The following is a 25304-nucleotide window of genomic DNA, read 5'->3' as shown; positions in this document are numbered from 1 at the left end:
AACCCATGCTTCAACTTTGCCGAATATCCCGAATCAGTATTTCCGCATATAGACGTTGCATTTTTCAAAAACATAATTATTACCCAGATTTTTTTTACGACCTCCCAATAACGGTCGTAAAAAGAGGTTGAGGTGTATTAAAAAAAATTCCGATTGCGATGTCCCAGGATTTTATTTTTTTTTGTCTTTGAATATCACTCTCCGAATATGGTTCGATCAGCTAATTCGGATCAAAATCCAAACCTTGCCAGTAATTTTTAAGGTTCATATTCTTCTCAGTGTATGAGAAAATCAGAATAGACCTTTTTCAAAGCTACTCACTTTTGATTTGACACAATCACATCATCCCCTGATTGCCTGTAGAACAACAGGAGTGTTGCCAAAATAGTTAACCTATTAAAAGACGTATATTTTATATGTTTCTCAGTATTTTGAAGTTTATGCGCTACAATCTTCAAATAAGGAAGGCATTGAAAGACTCAATTATTACCCATGCATACTTTGTTGCATAATTCCAATAAATTAATTAGTTGTGTTCGATCTTTTCTGTGAATTTAAATCGTGAATAATAATTACACCGCAATTGAATATGGTTTTCTGGCAACCTGGTGCAGTAATAAAAAGTGATTGCCGAGGAAAACAAAGTTCATTAATTTTTACTTGTTATTTGAAGCATAAAAATTAAGTATTTTCGAGTGCTTTATAGACCAATCAAAAGTTTAATTGTGCATAAATGATTGGTGCGTAGATTTTGTGAAAAAATTGGCATTGGAGCGGAGAATTGGACCTTTCGAAGTGGTGAGTTTTTCCTAAGCTGTTCTTGTGTTGTTCTGTTCGGCAGCTCACGAATGACGATGATTTCGTAAGCATTTATTTCATTTAATAATAAAACCCATGTTAGATAATATTTTCGTCAAGAATGTGATTTATATGGAAGATTATAGTTCAAGGAACATGTTGAGTACATTGAAGGTAACCCTTGTTCCGTGGATAAATTCTAACAAGGACGATAAGTTAGTGTTGCCGAAAATACCCTCAGGGTGCCGAAGCCATCATTTACCCTATGATTAATAACACCGTTCGACAAAAAAAAAAAATTGGTTGGATCAGGGACGTGGTTATATGAATCTTGAAGTGCAAGAAAAGTGTAGAAAGAGGCCGTTTTCAAATGATTTGCAGCACCCTTGGATTAGTTTTTGACAAAGTTTGAAAAATTTGCATTTTTCATCATAAAAAGCGTAATAAGCAAAATATCAATATATTTTCAAATTCAATTATTCAACCATTGAATTAGTCAAATCAATATTTTTTAGCCCTAGATCCCTTCAAAGAAACGTGCACCATTTCAGAAGAACATTGGCATCATTTTTATACATGAATTTGGAATGTTAACGATCATTAAACAAGCATATGAGGATGTGCACCATATAAATACTACTTATTTTTCTATTCCACACATCTGGTTCATTATATAATAATTATTATAGGTTCAAGAAGACGCTTGATTAGGATTTAATTTTTTGCTCTATTTGATAAAGCAATGATCAATGCAATCCAGTAACATTTGATTTCAACAAGGATACGACTACGGAAAATTGATGTATCTGTTATGTTTATATGGGCTGGTTGGTCTAATAAACTCAGTAATACATGCAGTAATACAAAATTAGGTTTATCAGGAGCCGTTGGCGAAGTCTGTGAAAAATGTGATAATAATGTTATTTGCGATTTCCAAAGATTTTGATAGGTACTCATTAAGAATAGATTACCTATCGTGAGGTCCATTTGTTATCAGAATATCCCTAGAAATTACAGACTAACGTAAAATAGCAACCAATAATTCAGTAATCAACATATCCACATTTTTTGTGACACCATTTGACAGCCACTCAGGCTGACATGAGATCTTTTTGATTCAGTTTGTGCACAATACTAATCATTTGTGAAAACTGATTTAGTGGTAACATGCCTGCTTCTTACTTGTAAGATGATACAATTTCCGATTTTTTTGTTGGTTCTACATTTTACATATTGTTCGGCAATTTTAATCAAACTTTCAAATGGAGCGTAAGTTGTGTTCAATGGGATGTTTTCTTCAAATGGGTTTAGTTGTAAGCATATTGGAAACATAAAGAAGTCGACCATTAAGGTTAAGTTTAAACTCCTCTCCCATATAAGGACAAACGTGTCCATTTATTAGCCCCCATTCCCATATCCTCGAAACGAGTAAAAATGCTTTTCAATTAAGTGAAGAAACAATTTATCCATACATTTATGATAAACAATTTTGCGAAACTTCACGTAATTTCTATTTTTCTTTCTTTAAACAAGAAGACATAGAAAAACAAGTGTTTTACTCATTTTGAATGCATCGCATTTAAATGTGAAATTCATTCCAAATATCAAAACTGAAAGTTTGATTAAAATTAACGAAAAACATGTGAAATTTAGAACCGAAAAATAAAAAAAATATCGGAAATGGTTTAACCAGAAATTGTTTCATCTTACTAGTAAGAAGCAGGCATGTTACCACTAAATCAGTTTTTACAAATGATTAGTATTGTGCACAGACTGAATCAAAAAAAGACTCATGCCTGCCTGAGCGGCATTCGCAAAAAATGTGATAATGTTGATTACTAAAATATTTGTATTTATGTTATGTTATTCTGTAATTTTTCTAGGGATATTCCGAGGAATGAATGTCACGATCTTAATGAGTACCTATCCAAATATTTAGAAATCGCAAATAACAAAGTTATCATATTTTTTTACAGACATCGTCTCTTTATAAACGACTAGCGCATGTAAGACCACTTATATGTCAGTGTCCAACCTTCAAAAATTTTGTATTTCTGCTGAGAGTTTATTAGACCAACCAGCCCATATAAACATAACAGACACATCAATTTTCCGTAGTCGTATCCTTGTTGAAATCAAATGTTACTGGATTGCATTGCTCATTGCTTTAACAAAAGGAGCAAAAAATTAAATCCTAATCAAGCGTCTTCTTGAATCTATAATAGTTATATAATGAACCAGATGTGTGAAATAGAAAAATAAGTAGTATTTATGTGGTGCACATCCTCACATACTTGCTTAATGATCGTAAACATTCCAAATTCATATATAAAAATGATGCTTATATTCTTTTGAAATGATGCACGTTTCCCTGAAGGGATCTAGGGCTAAAAATATTGATTTGACTAATTCAATGCTTTAATAATTGAATTTGAAAATATATTAATATTTTGCTTATTACGTTTTTTTTTGATAATAAATGCAAAATTTTCAAACTTTGTCAAAAAATAATCAAAGGGTGTTGCAAATCATTTGAAAACGGCCTCTTTCTACACTTTTCTTGCACTTCAAGACCCATATAAACGCGTCCCTGATACAGCCAAAATTTTGTTTTTGTCGAACAGTGTAAGCTTTCATAAATCCCGATCTGTAATTCAAAATTCTGTTATATATTATAGTTGTCCCGGCATACTCGTACTGCCCCAAAGTAGGCTTTGGTAAATCCCTACACAAAATGTTCAAGTTGTGTTATTATTTTTCCAACGTTCTCGATGTGTTATTTTGCAAATAATATTTCACACCAACACTTCGCAAATCTTGAGGAACGAAACTGTCAACGAATTATGAAAATCGGTTGGCCCGTCTTCAAGCCATTTCATGACATACAAACATCATACCATTTTTATTTATATAGATAGATTTGATGATATTTGAAAATGTTTATGGAAATACTTAGTTAGAGAGGTAAAATTGCATAGGAAAGTGTATGAACTTACAGAGGGATCAAAGTATGCTTGATTTAAAGGACCGTGAATTCCACAGTGGTTTGATCTAGAACAAATGTCGGTCAAAACCTCAAACTCCCTTTAAAATGGCTTAAATTATATTTTGTGCCATATAGAATTTGGGCAGGCCAGTTCTCAGTTACTTATTGACCGATTGAAATAAAATTTTTACAGCATGTCCGGCATTACTTGAATTTCAAATATATGTTAAATATTTTTTCCAAGCACGACTAAAAAGCAAAAGAAATAACTGTTAGACTTTAGTGAACTTTTTTCCGAAAAACTATAAATAATTTATCCTAACATATGGACCCCTTACACAAAAACTGTTATAAGCAAATTTGTTCATCCCGTCTTATTCTACAACTTTGATGAAGACATTATGAATCTATTCCTTTTATATTGCTGTTTGCGTTTGACGTGCAAATCTTGTTCAAATGCGTTCCAAATGCGGTAACACAAACTAATCAAAGGACTCTTGGAAACCACGATAAATATCACCGCCAACCTTGCAATTTGAATCTATCTTTGACTTCGCCTTCCTTGTGAAAAATCTTCCCGCATTTGGTGTTGCCGCATTTGATATTTGCATTTCAAACGCACACAGCAATATTTTTCAAAAGTATGTCATTTATTCAAATTAAAAAAATAAAGCTATATGGCGAACTCGTGATTTCAAAAATCACTCAAAAATATATGTTGAAATTCGAATGATGTCTCAAAAACCGCGAAAATATCAAGGAAATTGCTCCATAAATATCTCAGATATTATCGTGCAACATTGCAAATATCATCCATTTCATCAGTTTTAGCATCATTGTCATGTTTATTGAGTCACGTCCTCAATGAGGTATTTTTAATTGTGTTAAACAATATTTTCAATACTATAATAATACCAAATTGAGGTGTGGACAGTATCTGAATAAGATATATGTAATACCAACATATGGAAGGTTCGAGTTATTAGTCAGATTGCAAGGCACGTTTTTGCGTATCACAGAGTTGTTATTACCGTCGATGGGTCAATGGGTCTAGGAGGTGCGATTGGGTCAAAACAGAAAAAATATAATTTTTGAAATATTTCAGCTAGTAACGCTGATATTACTAAAATTAATAATTCATTTGTTAAGGAATGTATTATTACACATAATTTATCACATTATACATTTTTAGAAATAGTTGTTTTTGTTTAATATATCAATGAACTTGTATGTTGTAACTAGACAAAATTTACAACATTAAATTTCTCCTGTGCAAAGTATAACGCATGTACTTTAATCTCTATTATAAGTAGCCTTATATAAGTAGAAGGATTAAAGTCTCTCCAATACACTTCACAAGTATTTTTCGGAATCTATTTGATTTTTACACAAAAATTTCATTTTTTTTCGGTACGGTGCCTAAAACATTAAAAATAGGAGTGAGATTGGGTCAAGGAAGAACGATGGAGAATGAAATCACAAGTCTACTTTTTTGTCATTTTACGGTGCCACTCTTTCCTCATTAAGATATTCTGTCTAAATACAGCATCGCTGAAACATCTAACAAGTTAAGTTGAGGATTCCGTGCATTGAATAATAATGCAACGCATTTTGACAACTTCTCAAACCAGTAACTGTTTTTCGTACGCAACAACATTGTAATATTGTATCAAATGGAACTTTTTTAAATTTAATTATTTATTAGTGTTCTCATATTAAAGAAACATCTCACGGAAGTACAAATGAGTTGGATCGCTGAAATACCATAATTATGACGTCAACATCTGCCTAAAATGTATTGATCGTGGAAAGTCGCACCGTAATTTAACGATTTTTGAAGGTTTAAAATAATCACTGTTTCTGTAAACCTTTGAGGAAACTGAATTTATGGCAATGGAGATGAGATTTTGAAGACAATTTGAGGGAAAAACAAAAAAAAGAAAATTAATGTAAACTTGACGATAAATGCTGGGATTACATCTTTTTTCTCATAGCTTTTCAAATTTTTGCTTTAATCGTTCTTTTAAGTGGGTCTATCATACTTGTGAAACATTTTAGATGTCTTTTGGCCTTGTTTATATCGTATTATATCAATGTTTTTCAGCAGTGAATGGTTTTGCAATCATATTCTTAAAAACAAGTTATTTCAATTACAGTGACCCAATGTCACCCCTACTATGGGGTGAGATTGGGTCATTTTTCATTCACTTGTAGCGCTGCAGTGAATAAATATTTTTCTATCATTTTTTGGACAGTTGTTAATGTACCATCAAAGTACATACACACCAAATCGAAGCTTATTTGAGTTAAATTGCGAAACTTATTCAATCAATAAATCAAACATAACATTTTTCTCACCCCCAACGAGTAGGCTGACCATACGTACCGTATTTAACGGGACAGTACCGTTTTCATCCCCTCGATGAACTGTCCCGTCGTTTTATGGAAAATGCTCGAATTGTCCCGTTTTTTTAGAAAATGGAGAATTGGCACATAATTTTCAACACCAGTAAAAGAAATAAAAATAACAACATAACAAACAGTTTTTAGAAATATTTCAGAGTTCATTGGCTTACTCATCTGTTTTCCAAGCAATTATTAGTTTCTCAAACAAAGTTAAACTTGATCCATATATGCTTTTTGCGTTTCTTTACTCATATTTATGCCAAATTTTTGTGGATTTCCAAAATACGAATCTTCATAAGATAATTATTCATATAATGCCTGAAATTAAAAAGAACAACTATGTGTTTACTTCTGATACGCAATTGATTGGATTAACTGTTTAAAATGTGGATATTTCAATAAAGTAATGAAATATTAGAAACATTTACGTTTGAATTTGAAAAATTTAAATGTGTAACGTTTTTTTTAGGAAATTCTTAGAAAACGCTGCTTCTCGGAAATCAAAGAATGAGCTTCAAGGTTCTTAAGTGATTTTTATTGAATCATACAGACATGTAGCTTGGGATTGCATAATCTGGTTCTGCTACTTTACCTCGAATGGCGCTTTCCCGAATGTCGTTCTCTCAATGCCAGTTCTCAGAATACTAGTTCCCCGAAAACCCCGTTTCTCCGAATAGCACAGTTCTCCGAAAAGTTCTAACACTCTTCATTGTCATAACCTTTTGCATTTCAAGGTGGTGAACAATATGTATTTTTGGCAATGTGTATTTAGTCGAGAATGATCAAATATCTCCTTCTTTGGTAGCTTATCACTCTTTCTTATTCAACACTATCTCACTACCCGAGCAGAAGAAAAGTTCTGACCGATAAATCGAGATATTGAATTGATTGACATAAAGGATAAAAGATCTGAAAATAATATCAAAATTTTATTCCTGGAACTTCTGAGCCATAGCTAAATTTGATGTTGGAAGATCTAAGGAGTAGCTCGCTGATATTGATGAGATCTTATAAAAGCTAAATATGATATGCTAATAGTATTCCAGGAGTAAATTTTAGATTTTATGTTCGAATACTTTATCTCTCATATCTTTTAAGTTAATATCATTTTTGTATGTCCTTATCAAAATTTGCTATTACCTTTTTTCGCCTGCTCGGGTAAAGACTATTATTGCACTTTTTCGAGCTGCATTGCTCTACAAGGGAACGGGTCATTCGGGGAATTGGAATTCGAGGAAAAGTATCACAATCGCACAATCTATGTCTTTTAAAAATGTACCGTTATTGTTTTTTATTTGTCCCGTTTTTATCTGGTTGGCTTATGGTCAGCCTACCAACGAGGGAATTTAATTAGAATTGCGCTACGTACACATTTCAACGTATCAATAGGGGTCTATAACAAATTTTCGGAAAATAAATTGTACCCTACTTGCAAGCTCTTGTTTTAAACTTTCGAAAGAACATATTCTAATCGCGGGCATTCGCAGGTATTTTATAAAAAATTTATATTATCATGAATTATGGAAAGCAAATACATATTTTCTTAAAAAATCTCGTCCACGATCCACTCCAAGACTTGTTTAAAATTGAAAACTCAATGAATCTGTTTAAAATATTGGATTTAAACCACCAATGTGTTACAGAATTTGGGAAAAATATTACCGTTCGGAGAGAACAACTTTGATTTTTAGGGTTTAGCCGCCTTCCAACTAAAGCGTATTTCATCGAGTTGGAAAAAAACAGTTTATGGACAAAAGGTCGAAAAACAAACTTTGTTTCTATCTTTGCATTTAAGTTTATAATATACGAGAAGCTAGTACCGTAGTAGTACTGTAGTTCAGAACTACGAAGTATTAGCTTGAACGGTTCTTTTTTTTTCTTCAAAAGAATAAGGAACATATAACTAAATCATCAATAGCTATCCAACGTCATGTAAAGAAGTAAGTACGTCTATGCTTCCAAAAATATGCGAAACGGTTTCTGCTTGGATGAACGAAAACCGGCCGGATGTATGCAAGACCCCGATAACAAACTGATGGAACGTTACCATTAGTCAGCCCTCGGAAGCTCTCAAACCCTGAAATTCCTTTCCGGCAGAAATCATTGAGCATTGATAAGTAATCTACAATAGATCTGAAGTCACAATTTATCGTCACATATCGCGCATACGCCATCAGTGCTGCTTGTTTCCGCGCTAGAGTAACGTTCCGTTCAAATCCGACGCCCGTGTGCTCACTGGATCCATCTGATCTAGACAAGCACTCACTGCTCTGTGGATAGATTCGGGAACCACACATTCCGCAACATATTCCGGGTGCAGCTGTATTTGTGGCATCGTCGTCGGTTCCTCTTACTGTCAACTTCTGTTCCACCTTTCTTGTTGAATGCTGACACGACGTCTTATCTCAAACGCAAAACAAATCGAAGAACCAAAATAACATCGGTCTAACGATTTTCGTTGCGTATTTACTTACGCGTCACTGTATAAGAGGTAGACAAACAACAGCTTAGAGGCAGAGATGAAGAATTGATTTTTCTTCATCTACAAAGACGGTTCCTACACCTATGTGCTTTTGGACCGGAGGTCAATCCGTGCATACTCCGTACTGGTAGTTCGGTAATTAGCTAATCGATCCGGTGATTCCATTCAACAATGACGAGATGGCTCTCGAGCTGAGTGTTTTGACTCTGAACATTTGGTGAGTTTGCAATCCGGGTGGACTGATTGACTTTACGGTGCACTTTACTGTTCGGTTTTTCTGCAGGGGAATCCCATACGTGTCCAAGGACCGGGCCGTGCGAGTTGAGGCCATCGGTGATGTACTATCCAGTGGCAACTACGATATCGTATCGCTGCAGGAAGTTTGGTCCGACAGCGATTATCAGTATTTGAAGAAGCGGGTCGAAGGAGTGCTTCCATTTGCTCATTACTTTTACAGGTGAGACGGGGTTTGGAGAGGTGCAGTCACCCTACAGTTATGGATCAATTAAGGACCATTTTTCAGAAATAAAATAGGATTAAAAGACATTGTGACGATGTACAAAACAAAATTACCTCCAAGGCTGTGCAGCATATAGGTGTTTTCGGTAATGTATGCGATTGCTTACGAAAAAGTGTCAATTTCGATAGAAATTTCAAACGGTGTCCATTCTTCTTCTTTCGAAATTGATACTTCACGCAAGTAAAATATTTTTTGGCGTTGTTGACAATCTATTTCACGAAACATTTTGAGTAATCCAGCACTGACCCATATCTGTGGGTTATTCATAACTAAGGGATGACTGTACCATAGAGTTAAGGAATTCTAATTGGAACGGCGGTTCACGTTGGTTGTCTGTTTCTAGCGGAGTTGTCGGATCCGGACTAGCTTTACTCTCCAGATACCCAATAGTATCGGCCTTGTTTCATGCATGGTCGGTCAATGGATATGTGCATCGGATACAACACGGGGACTGGTTTGGCGGGAAGGGGGTTGGACTCGCCAAGATTGCCGTCAATGATCAGCTGGTGAACGTGTATGCTGCTCATGTAAGTAAATTCATTAGAAATAGTTTACGATATGCTCAACTAGAATGGTTAGGTCAGAGGGGATCAAGTAAAATTTTTTGGACTATGTGCATTCGGTCCACTTAGACACAACTAAAGAAAACCGTTCAGTGATTGAGCTCAGTCAGACTTAAAATTTATAATCGTTCAAATATCTCACAGTCAATCTGGGTTTAAATCTTTAGTTAAAACAGACCACCTTCGACATCAGTACCGTAAGTTCTTCGAGAATTCATTTCTTCAATTTCAAAATCAATGCCATTCATATAGTTTGAAAACTAATGTTATGTTGTCTCAGGATATTGTAGACAAGGAATATTTAAATATGCGCTGTCAGGGCAAAGACTTAAAAAACAATTGTGGGTCGGAGTGGACCAAGTACAATTCTTGAACACCGACCAAAGTGTTTAAGTCCAATTAGCGGGTTCCAGGATATTTCAAACGTACATCATAGACCTACAAAAAACTTCCATCGAACTCAGAAACCGACTAGAAAATGTAATAGTCAATTAATTAATTATTTCGTGACACTCGTCCGCTCTGTTTGTAAAGAAATTGTTGTAATTTCTGACCAATTCCCATATGAGGTAAATGGTTGGAATTTTACAATTCCCATTGATGGATAAGAAAAATCATTGAAAACCAACAAATCGCTTGGAGTATTTTGCATATTTTGTTTGCATTATTAAGCGCGCTTAACGTTTTTGTTGCTATGAGTAAAAGCACTTTACATTTTTTATTTATCATCCAAAGAATATATGTTACCGTGGTGAATCAAAATAGTGAGGACGGGGTTGGTGGTCTGATGGCTACCGCTTCTGCTTCATATGCAGAAGGTCATGGGTTCAATCCCAGGCCCGTCCCTTTCCTCGTACTTTGTAGTTGTATATCTCTCACTTGCTTCTATCTTCCATTCTAAATATATCACACTCAAACTATTCGTTCATAGCAAACGCTAGAACCAGAGACGGACAAGAAACCGTTTCCCTAACGCTTCCTACTTCCACGCGCACGCCTTTCTTACGCCTGATACATAGGCAGTCTGCTAACCACAACAGCAAACCTCTCTGCCATGCCTTTCCCCCAATCCATACACCCCCGCATGAACTGACGTGGATGCAGTGGAATATACGGTCTACGTGGGAGTCAGTACAATGCATCATCAATTCCTCCCCCTTCCCCTCATTGGTCAGCATTCTGACGTGGCAGGTGCCATTGTTGCCTAAAAATAGAAGATCACCAGCATTTATACACTGAGGATGCCTGTTAGTCCCAAGCAGTCATTCGGTTGGTTCCTTGTGTAAGTGCAGCTGATCTGGCGATACTGGAGTGCATCCACGGGCGGCCAATCAAGCTCAAGCTCAATCTCAAGCTCAAGCGTGGTGAATCAAAATAGTGATAGTGCCAACCCACAACATTAAGTATTTTAGCTAACATTCAAATTATACTATTCGTGTAGTGCTTTCTGCAAAATGCTCACGAAGTAATGGATGGAGAGTCCAGTGACACCACGTTTCTATTCTAAGTCTATTCTAAGCGCATGCACAGCCATCCTGGAAAGTATCCTGAAAATTCCGGTATTTTCTTGTCGGCATTGAAATTTTCAGCAATTCTGTTATATGATACAAATATTAAAATGCCCAGGCCCACTGTGCAGACTTTGTATTGAAGATAATTTACAAATTGTCGATAAGATTATTCACTCATAATATGATAGACGAAAATTTTCTAAACTGTTTGAAGGAAGAAACGGGGACAACCGTTCCAACCGTTTCATTTCAAGGGATAGATACAATCGTTGGGAGTGGCTTTGCTGAGAATGCTAGGGCGCTCGATATCGTAGTGAACTTTCTTTATCCTGAGATGGGACATAGGTATTTCTGCCCAATGCCCTGGCTCTAGAGCATAGGCTTAAACGCCATTACTCGCTCTCTGAAATGAAAAAAAAAAAACATTCCATTACGAAACAAATCAATGTATAGGACACACAGAGGCAAAAAGAGGCATTCATCCTTATTCATGGCCAAAAATCAAAATTGAGGCTGTGCAAGTAGCAAAAAAGATGCTTTCTCGGAAAAAGTTCCACTGTGAAATAATTGTCAACCAGACCTGTTCACTTTTTGAAAAAAAAAAATCTCCGACTCTCTGTGCCACATCAAATTCAGAACTTATTAATCAAAACAAGTTATCTGTCCAAAAATGAGCCAATTTGGTAAATATTTGAAGGTGTATCAAATCGATTTTGTTGTTTTTTGGACTTTTTCACTGAAGTACGTACCTGAAACCCAAAAATATAATTGAAAATGATTCGAAAATACCACTAGCCTTTTGTTAACACAATTGTCTGTCACTTTGCCGATGACACTAGGGTGTTTTGACCGCTTTTTCATTATGCATTTAACGTATTTAGTCAAAAAATCTCGAAAAAAACAATATGTTTTTCCAGTTTGACATATATATTTCGATAAATATCTTATTATATTTTGTTTCCAATTCAACTATCTATTTTATTTGAGTGTTAAGAACATATAGTTCTTACATCATTTTCACTGTGTAATATTTAAAAGTGGTTCACTCTATACCCTAAAATCTGATAGGGTTTCCAATACGAATGCACTCTATGAAAACCACAGTAGCAGTAAATTATGGGTAATATAATTTATTTTTGGGTTTCAGGTACGTATTTCAGTGAAAAAGTCCAAAAGCTTAGCTAGCTTAGCTTAGATTGACTACACATATCAATGGTTGCTATTCCGTGATTGACCGAAGTCAGTGAAAATGCACAAAGAATCAACTAGAAGTTCGGCTGGCATTGGCCATAATCTTCTTCAGTGTGCATAATTTAGTGCTACTATTTATAAAGGGTCAATAACGGCGCCGGCCACGTCCTTGCAGTCAGGTGGGATTGGAGGAAGGAATGTTAGTGTGTAACCTTTGCTATTTGGAGACCGTGTTTTCCTCTGCATCTCCACAAAGGTTACTGGGAGGGAAGTTTGTTAATGGGGAGGATCGTTGGGTCACAGGAAACACTACTACCTGCTTCGCGATCCGCGCCACAAATTTATCATGCCACGCGAGCGACGCGCAACACGATTGATCCTGCTCACATCACCCGCCCCCGCAGGAGCAAGTGACACGAGCAAAAGATCAAACACTACTAACATGCTTCGCGATCCGCGCCATATTTCAGTGAAAAAGTCCAAAAAACCACAAAATCAATTTGATACACCTTTAAATATTTACCAAATTGGCTCATTTTTGGACAGATAACTTATTTTGATTAATAAGTTCTGAATTGGATGTGGCAAGGGTACCTTAGAAAAAGTGAACAGGTCTATTGTCCACGGTTAAATCCATACACAATTTTGTCATGAATCTAGAACTGACTCGTTCACAGCATGTATTTTAAAAATAATCAAATAGAAATCTCTCACCAAAGTTATGTTCAACGTCTTCTTTCTCCAAGCGTGAGTCCAAGCACTTCTCCATGAGGAAAATTGGACACCTCCTCAAAGTCTTATTAACGTTCAACGCTCTGTCATCGTAATCTAAGACAAGACGTGTCAGGTCAAAGTACAAAAATGAAACCAATTGCCTGTCAAAAAAGACCACTTCTCATTGGACGTTTCGGCAAAGGCCTACTTTCGCATCGTCGAGTTGGACTGCAACAGGGCACTTAGTTGCTTGCCCGGCCGTGTTGCTAGTTCATAAATTAGTGTTTTCATCGAAAGTTTGGAAATTTTTCATGAAACCCTTTTGTTTCAAATCTTTTTATATTAGAAGTTAAGTGTACCACATGTGATCGAACAACACTAAAGTAAAAAAAAAAATCAGAATTGAGCGCGAAAGAATGGAAATTGTGTCAATTTTTTTTCTTAAAATATCGTCTGTTTTAAATATAAGCCTGAATATTAAAAATGATAGTATCCTCTATTGTTTTGAATGAATAAAGCGTGTAAGAAACAACCAAACTATGAGGCTTGATATCTGAATTTGTTCACAAGATTTGCCTTAAAAGATTACTGGCAGCACTGGCTTTTGTATCGTCAAGGTTATCGACTGAAAAACAACGGGGCAGTCTTAGTTGAGCTGTCTCGTCCTGTCCTAGATCGTAATCATCGTCATCATAGAAACTTCAAAAGAAGTTTTCCTGTTCAAAACTGAAAATTATTCGATGAAATTGTGTTCACTGTGTTTCGGTTGGACAACAGAATACAATGAACACATTTTCCTGTAAATTTACTTGATTTTAAACGAAAAAACTGCTTTTGAAAATTCCGAAATCAATGACGGATCCTGCCCCCTTGATCAGGATCATCTGCTTCAAAATCCAGCGATTTGTTTCGAGTCAGCTTTTCCCACTTCATTAAATTTCTCCAGCTCTTCAGTTTACGAACAATCTTCATCCAGCAGCAAAAGTTCAATCTTTCTTCAAATATCATACATTCACTTCACTTTCACCGACGAAACCGTAGCACAAAAATCAGGTATTTTCGAAAATTGTTGAAATTTGAAACATGCATTATAAGCCAGAACTCTAACGTAACGAAATTCAACTTTTGTACGCAACAAAATGACAGCCATATTTTTTCATCATCCGTTGACGCTCCAAGAGCTGTTTCTTAAAAATGAAATAAACGCAATGTTGGGTAGTGTCAGTTCCGGAACGGTGAAACAATTATTAACAAGAGATTCTGTTGAATCATTGAAGCTGATTTCAATATTTTTTCAAATAAGTTAAGTGCATTTACAATTAGGACTTACATTTTAGTATTTTCTTACATCCCGAAGAACAGCTCTCCAACTATTCTGTCAGCTTTAACTTGCTTTTCTATGCCCTACACTGCTCATGAATTAATCAAATACTGCTGCAATACCCGATTATATTAGTGTTGCCAGTTTCGCCAAAAACTCAGATTACCTCCAAAACAATCTCCCGCCTGTGAAGTTGGTAACAAGTAGAATTGATTTGTTAACTTATTTCCTATGGACTTACTCATATCCTTCTAACACTGCAATATCTAATGTCAATGTGAACACCCCTTGCTATCAGCACTCGTAAATGGATCGTTTAAATAATCAAAACGGCCGTTATGAAAAACACAGATAGTTCCACCGTAGTCTTGCATGTTTGACATAACAGCGATGCTGCCACAATGTTAAATCCTATATCCCTTTCGGGACGAACCAGCACAATTGTGCTGTTCGGCACCCTTGACATCGAATGACTATTTCAGCCAATAAATCATTGTTATACTAAACTTTTTCGATTTCGATTATTGAATTATCATTGATACTTGTAATCAAGCACAACAGCTTTTGTTTACATCGTATTTAGAAAACACCAGCTCAGGGTAAACAAAAAGTAAACAAACACCGTAAGAATTGTAAAAGTTTTATCTGTCGCAACTTTTCAACTATTCGTTATTTCTAGGTATGCACAGATACGAATCGAGAGTGAAAGAGTCATTCTTTGAAATGGTGAAGACCAAATGAGAATTGATTCACACAGCAAATTTTTCTGGAGAGACAAAGTGGGACCAGCACAATTGTGCTGGTGCCGGCACTTACCCGGTCGATGTTCGTTGTAGACTACCAATTTTCATTTTCAGTATTTTGATCGAATTAAGTGGCTGAATCTGGTTCTAATGTCCACAATAGTGCATAATATTGCATTAAAACATGAATGAGTGATTTCATACGAATCATAAGGATGATGTACCGTTCGAAAACTATGTAACAGAAACTCATAGCTTTGGTTTAAAAGCTTTTATTTTTTATACGTCCATATTTGAAATAGATTAGGAATCACATTTAATGTTTTAAATCTCCTATAGCAAAGTTTAAGACAAAGTAAAAGTTTAGGGGAACGTTCAAAAATTACGTCATTCATTTAGGGGAGTAGAGGTGTTTGAAAGTGCGACAGTGCATGTGGGCAAAAGCGTGATAGTGGACATGGGGAGGATTTAGATTGACTTAAAAACAATGGACGTAATTTTTTAACTACCCCTTGCTTTGATAATCGATCAATACCATGTTGACGCGATAATCCATTTTGGTGTTCTACAATGTTTGCCGGTTCAATTTCTGCCATAATATTTATGAAATTTGACAACTGAAGCTGAAAACCTTTACTTACTATTTGCTTCCAAACCACAGAGTCCTTTGAATGGCATACTATTGATGTATGCAGCCCATGCTAGTCTTCTTCTTCTTCTTGGCATTACATCCTCATTGGGAAAGAGCCTGCTTCTCAGCTTAGTGTTCAATGAGCACTTCCATAGTTATTACCTGAGAGCTTCCATTGCCAAAGTTGCCATTTTCACATTCGTATATTATGTGGCAAGTACGATGAAACTCTATGCCCAGGGAAGTCAAAAAAAAAATCCATTACGAAAAGATCCTGGATTGACCGGGAATCGAACCCAAACACCTTCAGCATGGCTTTGCTTTTTAGTCGTGGACTCTAGCCACTCGGCTAAGGAAGGCCCCTGCTGGTATTACTCGCAAATATGTTGTTTATGATGTATGAAATGCGTTTGAAATAGTCTACTTAACTATTAAACAATGTATGAAGTTATGGAGTCTAGATTATCCGCTCATATAAAAAATATCGTTTCATTCCTTTTACGTTTAAAAATATATTGTCTAAATCTGGAATTTTGAGACTTAGATAAGCTGATATATTAAAAATAAAAATCTGTACTTTATTGCCGTGCGTATAGTGTTGCAAAGTAACTAGCAGTATCGATCAAAGAAGTTTAGGTTCAATTCCCGCTGCAGTATTTTTTTCGTCAGATACATATTACGATTGTGCCATTTGGCGTTGCATGCTAGTCCGTTGATTCGTGTGATGCTTCCTTTAAAGGCCATAATCGTACACAATGCTTTCCAGGAAACTTTTCACGGTAGGATTGACAACTAAAAATGTACATGCAACCGAACCGAAAGGGAAAACAAAACTTACGAGTATGGTCGAGCTTTACATTTTCCTTAGTAATCTAACGGTCACACCGATTGCGAAACTTTAAAAGCTCATGGAAAATCAAAAAGTCTACTGTTTGCAGCTGCCTAGCTGTAAGAAAAATGCTTAGATAATTCAACGGTTAGGTAGAACTAAGATTCAGATTGATGCCGGTTGTATTACAGGCCAGAGCAAAATTGCCGATCAAAGGGATCCTTTGGCGTGAAATTTGAGAATGAAATTGTGAGGGCCGCTTTTCTCCCTCTGATAAACAAAATAAAAACCTGACTACGCCCATGTCCCTCGCCCCCTTTAAAAGCTATGTAGGTCGTAAACGTAGTTCATAAGCAAATATTAACATGTTAAAATTTGAAAATAAAAAAAAAACAGAAACAAAATATATGTCCCGATTTTGTCAGGTTCCCCATTTTGTCAGCCTAAAATTCATCGGGGGGCTGACAAAATCGGGTCTCTACTGTATTACAATGACTTAAATTCCATTTTAAGCAAATAGACTCGATGTAAAAAATAAAATAAAATAAATTTGATATTGGGAGCCAGATAGCCATACGGTATACACGCAGATACTAAGTAAGATCATGCTGAGGGTCGTAGGTTAGAGTCCAGCCAGTCGAGCATCTTTTCGTAAAGGGAATTTTCTCGACTTCCCTGAGCGTAGAGTATGATCGTACCTGTCACACGATATACACATGCAACATTGGTCGATTGACAAAGATAGCTGTTAGCACAGACAAACAGACGTCACACTCTCATCATTGTCCATCGACCACCTTTTAAACGGTCGATTCAAAAATAAGTTAGGTGGCCAATCCGCCACCCGCAGCGCTCCTTCGTTTTTGTTCGTGTTTGACGTTTACACACTACCGCCATCTGTTGGCCCGTCGGCCAAACACGCTGATTTTAGCATTGGGCGTACATGTCCTCGTGACTATGATTTGGATCGAGATTTGTTCTAAGTGTTACGTCTGTTTGTCTGTGCTGTTAGTTAATATCTGTGGAAGTGCTCATGAGAAGTTGAGAAGCAGGCTTCTTTAGCGTCAGAAAGAAGAAGAAGAAATTTTATGGTAATTATTTGCACTTAAAAACGTCCAAGCTGTCGGGCACATATGACGTAAATTTACATGAATTTTTAGGAAAGCTGCCTACGCTGACTGAATATTTTGACGTTTCCTTTTTAGCTCTAGGAATAAAATGAATGATTTCAGTTATTTAAAATAAATTAGTTCCATGTTACCAACCTTAACAAAAACATCGTTCAAGCATCATTTGAAGGAAGGCTATGTGATTTCAAAAGTGATAGTGTATATGTTAGGTAAAGTGAGTGAAAGAGGTTGGAGGGAGTCTCTAAAAAAATAATTTAATTTTCGAGTCTAGTACACGACTCTGACAACGGCCTTATAGTGGAGGTCGAATTATGCGTAACTGTCAAAGGATACAAACTGTAGTGGAATAAAATGATATAGTTCTCAATTGGGTTTTCATTTATTTATAGGTATTCCACTAAACAATTCGAAGGTTTATTATTATTTTCAATTTTAATTTTTATTGCATAATTATTTTTGAGGAAAAATCCCACATAATTTAGGAGGATATAAACAAACATAGCAAGACAGATTTGATTGAGCCAATTAGTTTTCAAGTTATTCACACATGTATTTTTACCCATTTTTATATGACGTAGACTAGTTCTTGAATAATCTCGATAAACGTCATCGTCACGTGATGCTTTGAATCTTAGAGAGAATATGAAGTATTTTTATCTCTCGTACATTGTTCTCGTTCCATTTATAAAAAAAATCATATTAATTAAACTACATTATTTTTTTAAATTTCAATGTGCATTAAAAAAAACATAATTATTTCTGAATTTTTGGGTCACCCTATCTCACGAAAGAGCACCCTAATGACGAATTAAAAAAATACGGGTCCAAAATTTTTAAAAAAGGCATGATTTAAACAACTTTTTAAAAAAATAAAAAAAAAAAAAATTTTTTTTCGAACATCGACCGCCTTGGGGACGGACCAGCACAATTGTGCTGGTCTGAATTTGACCCTAAAAAGTTCATGGAGTGATAGAATAGCCAAAATAAAGAATGTTTTGTACTACGAGATGATGTGTTTATAAGGTTAATTTTGAAATAATCACTCAAATATGGTCCGTCCCGAAAGGGATATACCTACGGTTGCGCCTTTTTTTGATGCGGTACGAGCGAGTCGCATGTGATCTATTGAATCACATCGACGTTTAATCACAGATAAACAGACGTTACACTTAGAACAAATCTCGATCAAAATCATAGTCACGAGGACATGTGAGCCCAATGTTAAAATCGGTGCGTTTGGCCGACGGGCTAACAGATGGCGGTAGTGTGTAAACGTCAAACATGAACAAAAACGATGCGAGCGCTGCGGGTGGTGGATTGGCCACCTACCATATTTTCGAATCAACCGTTAAAAAGGTGGTCGATGGACAATGATGAGAGTGTGACGTCTGTTTGTCTGTGGTTTAATCTTATGCGTTGCCCTTGTTTATCACCACCGCAGTGCACCGGGATCAAAAACACCAACAATTCATAGAATCCACAGAGAACAGATCACATTCGTTTGTTCTCAGGGGTAGTAGTTTGCATTTTTGTTTGCTCCCACGAATTTGGGATACTGCGCAGTGCAAAAGTTTATCAAAATTTTGATGAGCTGGTGGAAAATCGACTGTATGGTAGAATCAATTATGTTTTTCGGCTACGTAGTCTTGATTTTTTCAACAGCTTTTTTTATTTGCCCGGCGTTTCCCCTTGAGGAAGACACAATTCCCGTGTCGAAACGTCGTGCAAAAAAAAAAAAACATTGTAAAAATCAAGACTACGTAGCCGACAAGCATAATTGTTTTTATCAAAATCTATAGAGCAATCAATGAGTTTCTTCTATCAGTGTTGCCAATTTCACCAAAAACTCAGAAAGCTTTCACAATACAACTTAAAAAAATGAATACGAGCTGTCCGGCATTGAAATCAAGTGTATTGGAATCCAGATCACGGTTTTGAATCGAGTAGTTTGATAGTGTAGGAACATAACATACAATTGATATTGAATGGAAGCTTTTGACATGTTTTCAACATGTTAAATGAATTACTAGAACAATGCATTAATTAATGCAGAAAAAATGAATGAATTTGTTGCAGTTTGAGCCACAGGCATTTCAGGTCAGGTAGTCAAACCATAAACTTCTCTATATTCGAATATTAAAACCATTATTCGTCATTCCCATTGCACAAATTCTTGAAAGTGTGTTAAATTCTATTAGCTAAAAAACCTTGACATGGTTTTATATGTTAATTTCATGTTGAAAAGGAGCAGTCCGGATTTTGAATGAGAAGTGTCCGGATTTATAGACAAGACTTGATGCAGGTGTCTGGATTTAAGAACAAGGCAGGCTTCGGTATTTTAACTTTTTCACTCATTTCAACACTCATGACATTTTCAATTAGGTCTCTCATTAAACTGTTGATTACACAGAAATATATCTTAACATTCATAAAGAAACTTATTAGAAAAGGGAGCATTAACATTTATCACTGCCTGTGTCCTGTTATTGATGCAGCACGGTACATATCTCTCGCATTTAACTAATTTATCAAATCTGATCAAAGTACAACTAAAGATAGCCACTCCTATTATCCTTGGTGAAATGGCAAGGTAATGGGGCCTTTCTTTGCCTAGCGGTAACGTCTGCGGCTACAAAGCAAAGTCATGCTAAAGGTGTCGTGGTTCATTGCCAGGTCGGTCGAAGATCTTTTCGTAAAATAATTTTCGTTGACTGCCATGGGCATAAAGGAGGACATATACGTGGAAGAAAAACTCGTGCTGGAATTCCTGGAAGAATGTGAATGAACAGTTGTAGGAATTCAAGGAGAGATTTTTCGATAAAAATTGACAGAATCCTTTTTAGAAGATTTTAGATATATCTCTCAGAAGAATCTTTGTTATTCTAATTAGAGAAATCTCTGTGAAAATACCTTGAGGAATAATCGAAAGAATTCCTGAAAAAAAAATCTAGGACGCAATTCTCAATGGATCCCAGGAATAATTCCTGGAGAAATACCGGGAGGAAGTTTTAAAACATTCAAGAGAATTAACTGGATGAATTCCTTAATGAATCTCGGGAAAAAATTCCAAATGTTTGGAGGAATGCTTAGAGAATTTTTTGGAGGAGTTACTGTAGAATTATAAGGAGCAATTTCTTATGGAATATCAGGATACATCTCTTGAGATATGCGGGAGAAATTTTTGGGAGACTATCTGATGATATACCATTAGCGCTAACTGGTGGAATTCCTAGAAAAATTCCTAAACTCCAAAAATGGTAAAAAAAAATCCATGAAGAAATTTTTCGAAGACTTTTCCGAGTAGTTCCTGGAAAAATCCCCGTTAGAATTATCAAAGCAATCCCTGGTGGTATCCTTGTAAGAACCCCTGGTGAAAATTCCGAAAGAATCACTATGTTATATATTGGAATTTATTCGTAGAATTTTTGAATGGGTTGGGTGACAAATAGTCGAAAGATAAAACGTCGAATTTCAAAACATCGAATGCCGAAAAGTCGAATACACGAAACGTTGAAGGGACAGAATATTGAAAGTATAAAACGTCTAGAGGAGAAACTTGGAAGAAAATGATAATTACATGGAAGAATAATTTTCTTTTGAAAGATAATAATAATTCGCTATGCGTAAAACGTTAATCAAAGTTAATGTAATCGGCCACGATATGGAATAAGATATCTGGATGCTACAAAATGATTGCTTTCGAAATTTAGCCCTTTCATTGTTTAGTCCCTTTCGACGTTGTGAGATTCGAAGTTTTGTCAGATGTGATCGTCAGAAATTTCTCGAGGCAATTCGCCCAAAGATTTTCATCAGGATATTTTCCTGTTTTCCTAGTGAACGAGTTCTTCCAATATTTATCATTGATTCCTCCAAAGCTAGGGGACGGACCTGGTGTAGTGGTTAGAACACTCGCCTCTCACGCCGAGGACCTGGGATCGAATCCCATCCCCGACATAGTCACTTATGACGTAAAAAGTTATAGTGACGACTTCCTTCGGAAGGGAAGTAAAGCCGTTGGTCCCGAGATGAACTAGCCCAGGGCTAAAAATCTCGTTAATAAAGTCAAACCAACCAACCTCCAAAGCTGTCTCCAGATACTGTTACAAAAAAAAAAATCCTTCCTAAAAAATGCAAGGGATTTAAAGATTTTCTTTAAACAATACCTGCATAACCAATTCTAGGCTTTCTCCAAGAAACTCTACAGGAGAACTTAATTTTTTGCATTGGTTTTCATCCTGGATTTATATAGAAGTTTTTCCTTTTAATACTTTTTCCGAGATTCCTTGGAAGAATTTTCCATTGAGGAATCTGATGCGTAATCTCTGAATGAACCTATGGAAAAAAAATCTGCTGGAACTCATGCAAGAATGTGGAGGAATATTTGAAGCAATCTGAGGAGGAACGTATCGAAGAACTCCTGACAGTATCCAGGCAGGACTTCCTTTAGATGTACCAACTAACTGGAGAAATTCCTGAAACTTGAAAAAGAAAATGATCCTTTGAAGAAATTCTTGGAAGAACTTTCGTAGGAGTTTTTGGAGAAATCCCAGGAGAAGTATTTGGATAAATCCTTGGGAAAATACCTGGAGGAATTTTTGCCCTTGCTGAAGTAGGTTACGAAATCCCTGGCAGAATCCTTGCACGAATACATGGTGAAATTATGGAGGAATCTCTCGTGGACAGGGGTTGAATTCTGAGAAAATTAAGAAGATCTTTCCTTTATCGCTCCCTGTAACAATCATGATCCGCAACACATCACGAGAGTCTGTATATCAAATTCTGCTACAGCTCTGATTAGAACGGGAGTGCATCAAAAAACCTATTTAAAGAACCGTGGAATGTTTATTATACTTTAAAATAAAACACCTTAAAACCAAATAAGCGAGAAAAACGGGTTTTATCTTTGCTCTCTCTTTGGTGCTCTCGTTCGCTGCTGTTATTCATCAAGCTTGTTACAACTTGCGAAACGTAGTCGATCGTGGACTGATACAGATAAGAAGTGTTTCTTCGCTTGTTTTGTTCGTGCTTCAAAATCAAATGAGAATAAATTCTGCAACGCCTGTTCGTGGAATTACTATATGCTTTCTTGTCTTCTTGTCTTCTTGTTTTCTTGTCTTCTTGTCTTCTTGTCTTCTTGTCTTCTTGTCTTATTGTCTTCTTGCCTTCTTGTCTTCTTGTCTTCTTGTCTTCTTGTCTTCTTGTCTTCTTGTCTTCTTGAAGACAACTTCTTGCACAAAAAAGAGAGTTTCTAACTGACAATTGAAGCTACGCAGCGATAACAAGTTCACAGTTATTAACTGAGAGCTTTCTTTGCCAAAGTTGTCATTTTCGAATTCGTATATCGTGTGGCAGATACGATGATACTCTATGCCCAGGGAAGACAAAGAAATTTCCATTACGAAAAAATCCTAGACCGACCGGGAATCGAACCCAAACACCTTCAGCATGGCTTTGCTTTGTAGCAGCGGACTCTAACCACTCGGTTAAGGAAGGCCTACAGGTTATTGATAGCCAACCGGTCGCTGTAACTTGTGGTTAAATGACTGTTTATAAATATCACCATCAAGCGCGTAAGAAGAGGTATTAAATCATGCTATTTTATCCATATCTTCCAGCTCCATGCCGAGTACGATCGTAAATGTGACGACTACATGGCCCATCGGGTGATCCAGGCGTACGATACGGCTCAGTTCATCGAAAGCACCCGGGGCAATGCGGTAATGCAGATTCTGGCCGGAGATTTGAACACCGAACCGGGAGATCTTGCGTATCGAGTGCTTCAAACCAACGCTAAACTGATCGATACTGCTGACAAGAAACTGTATGCTGCCGGTCATCTGGGAACGAACGAGATTGGCCGAAACAGCTACACCGATCCAGAAACGGGCAAAAAGTATCCTCAGGGAAAGCGAATCGACTACATAATGTATCGAATTGGGGAACATTTCGAGGGTCGTCTGCTGGAACATCGTCTTCCTCTGCCGGATCGCATCCCAGGAAAGGATATTAGTTACTCGGATCACGAGGCGGTCTATGCCAAGATCATCCTGAAGAAGACGAATTCATCAACAATTCAACAACTGATGGCTTGTGGTAGTGGCGAGGGGTCACACGGGAAGTGCGATTATAATGACCAGGAGACGATTCTTGCTCTGAGGGAAAGTATCGTTATTTGTAACGAAAGTCTGAAGCAACTGGATTCGCACAAGCGAAGCTACACGCTGATGGCGATCGGGGTGATTATCGTTTTGCTCAACATGCTCGAACTGGAAGCCCCTTATGGTTTGAAGAGTGCGTATCTGCTGCTGAAGTTCCTGCTATGTGGGTTCGTAATTTTCTTCATCTTCATGGCGACGATTTGGAACGTGATGGAGAAGCATGGAATCCTGGCCGGAAAGCTATCGATGGAGATTGCACTGAAGGGGTACAAAGATGTTGGGTTCATCGAGCATCACGGAGGTGGCCCGGATATTGCTCATTAGAATTGGAGTTAGGACGGCACGTTTCAATTGACAAAGTAGTATTTCAAATGTAAAATAATGCATTTGACTGGAGAGCTCGCACTGATTTTTGATCTTCTGCTGCATGATTTTTAGATAATAGGACAATCGATTTTAATTGACTTTACACCGTTCTGATTATGATAAAGTATGAGCCAAATCCATCTAAATATTTGTACATTAATTATATATTATATAATTCTGGTAAAGAAAGTCTCACTGAATGAATCCGTTATAAGAACAGACACGTATCATTGCTCCAACTATGTAATAGTATTTTAAATCATATATCAAAAATAAACGGACATACTAACTTATTTTGTTTAGTTAGTGAAATTTGAAAGAAATCCTTCCGTGGAATGGTAATTAATTTTTTTTTGTTTTAAATTTGGATGGAACCTAAGGTGCCTAGACTCGAGTCTAGTACACGACACCGAAGACGGCCTTATAGTTGAGGTCGAAATATGCGTAGCTGTCGAAGGATACAAACTCTAGTGGAATTAAATGTATTGTACTAAATTCGGTGAAAACTATTCTGAACAATTTGTTTGAACTATCGTTTTTTTATGTCCTACTTGCCCCGGGGTACCTTATTTAGATGCCTGCAATTTATGATTCCGATTCTTGTGCTGAAAAGTGGCAAGTTGAGTCATGAAATCATGAAGCTGGATCCCTGAATCATGAACTCATTTCATGAAAAGAAGCATTGTACGTCAATTAGAATCCCGGTTTATGTTTGCCATTGGTAAACAAATAAAATGAAATAAATCGTTACGGCGTTTGTGTTTGTTTTTTTTTTCGTAATAAACAGTGAATAAATTCCACAAATTTCAAACTAACTAGTGCCACATTTTTTGCAGGAGCGCGAATATTTAATGGTTAGGTTTGTACGCAAAATGTTGTTTCGAACATCAATTGAATTGGCAAATGGTATCTGGGCTCACAAAATGCTGGTAGATTACATGAGTGTTGCAACACT

General features: G+C 36.4%; 1 protein-coding gene across 1 annotated transcript; it reads left to right on the top strand.

Moving 5' to 3' along the window:
* Window positions 1–8545: 8545 nt before the first annotated feature.
* LOC5573139 (putative neutral sphingomyelinase) lies at window positions 8546–24642 on the top strand. The gene is made up of 4 exons (XM_001660705.2): window positions 8546–8889; window positions 8956–9129; window positions 9536–9719; window positions 23441–24642. The coding sequence occupies exons 1-4, from the start codon at window positions 8852–8854 to the stop codon at window positions 24305–24307; spliced, it is 1263 nt and encodes a 420-aa protein (XP_001660755.1). The 5' UTR covers window positions 8546–8851; the 3' UTR covers window positions 24308–24642.
* Window positions 24643–25304: the final 662 nt, after the last annotated feature.

Source organism: Aedes aegypti, chromosome 2 (genome assembly GCF_002204515.2).
Source record: "Aedes aegypti strain LVP_AGWG chromosome 2, AaegL5.0 Primary Assembly, whole genome shotgun sequence".
Taxonomy (NCBI): Eukaryota; Metazoa; Arthropoda; class Insecta; order Diptera; family Culicidae; genus Aedes; species Aedes aegypti.
This window is presented reverse-complemented; position numbering and strand designations above follow the sequence as displayed.

What these genes read in the sequence shown, in the direction of transcription:
- LOC5573139 (XM_001660705.2), top strand. Translation starts at nt 8,852, where the DNA reads ATGGCTCTCGAGCTGAGTGTTTTGACTCTGAACATTTG. An exon ending in GTTTTGACTCTGAACATTTG is followed by an intron (nt 8,890 to 8,955) that starts GTGAGTTTGCAA and finishes GTTTTTCTGCAG; the next exon opens with GGGAATCCCATACGTGTCCA. An exon ending in TTTGCTCATTACTTTTACAG is followed by an intron (nt 9,130 to 9,535) that starts GTGAGACGGGGT and finishes GTCTGTTTCTAG; the next exon opens with CGGAGTTGTCGGATCCGGAC.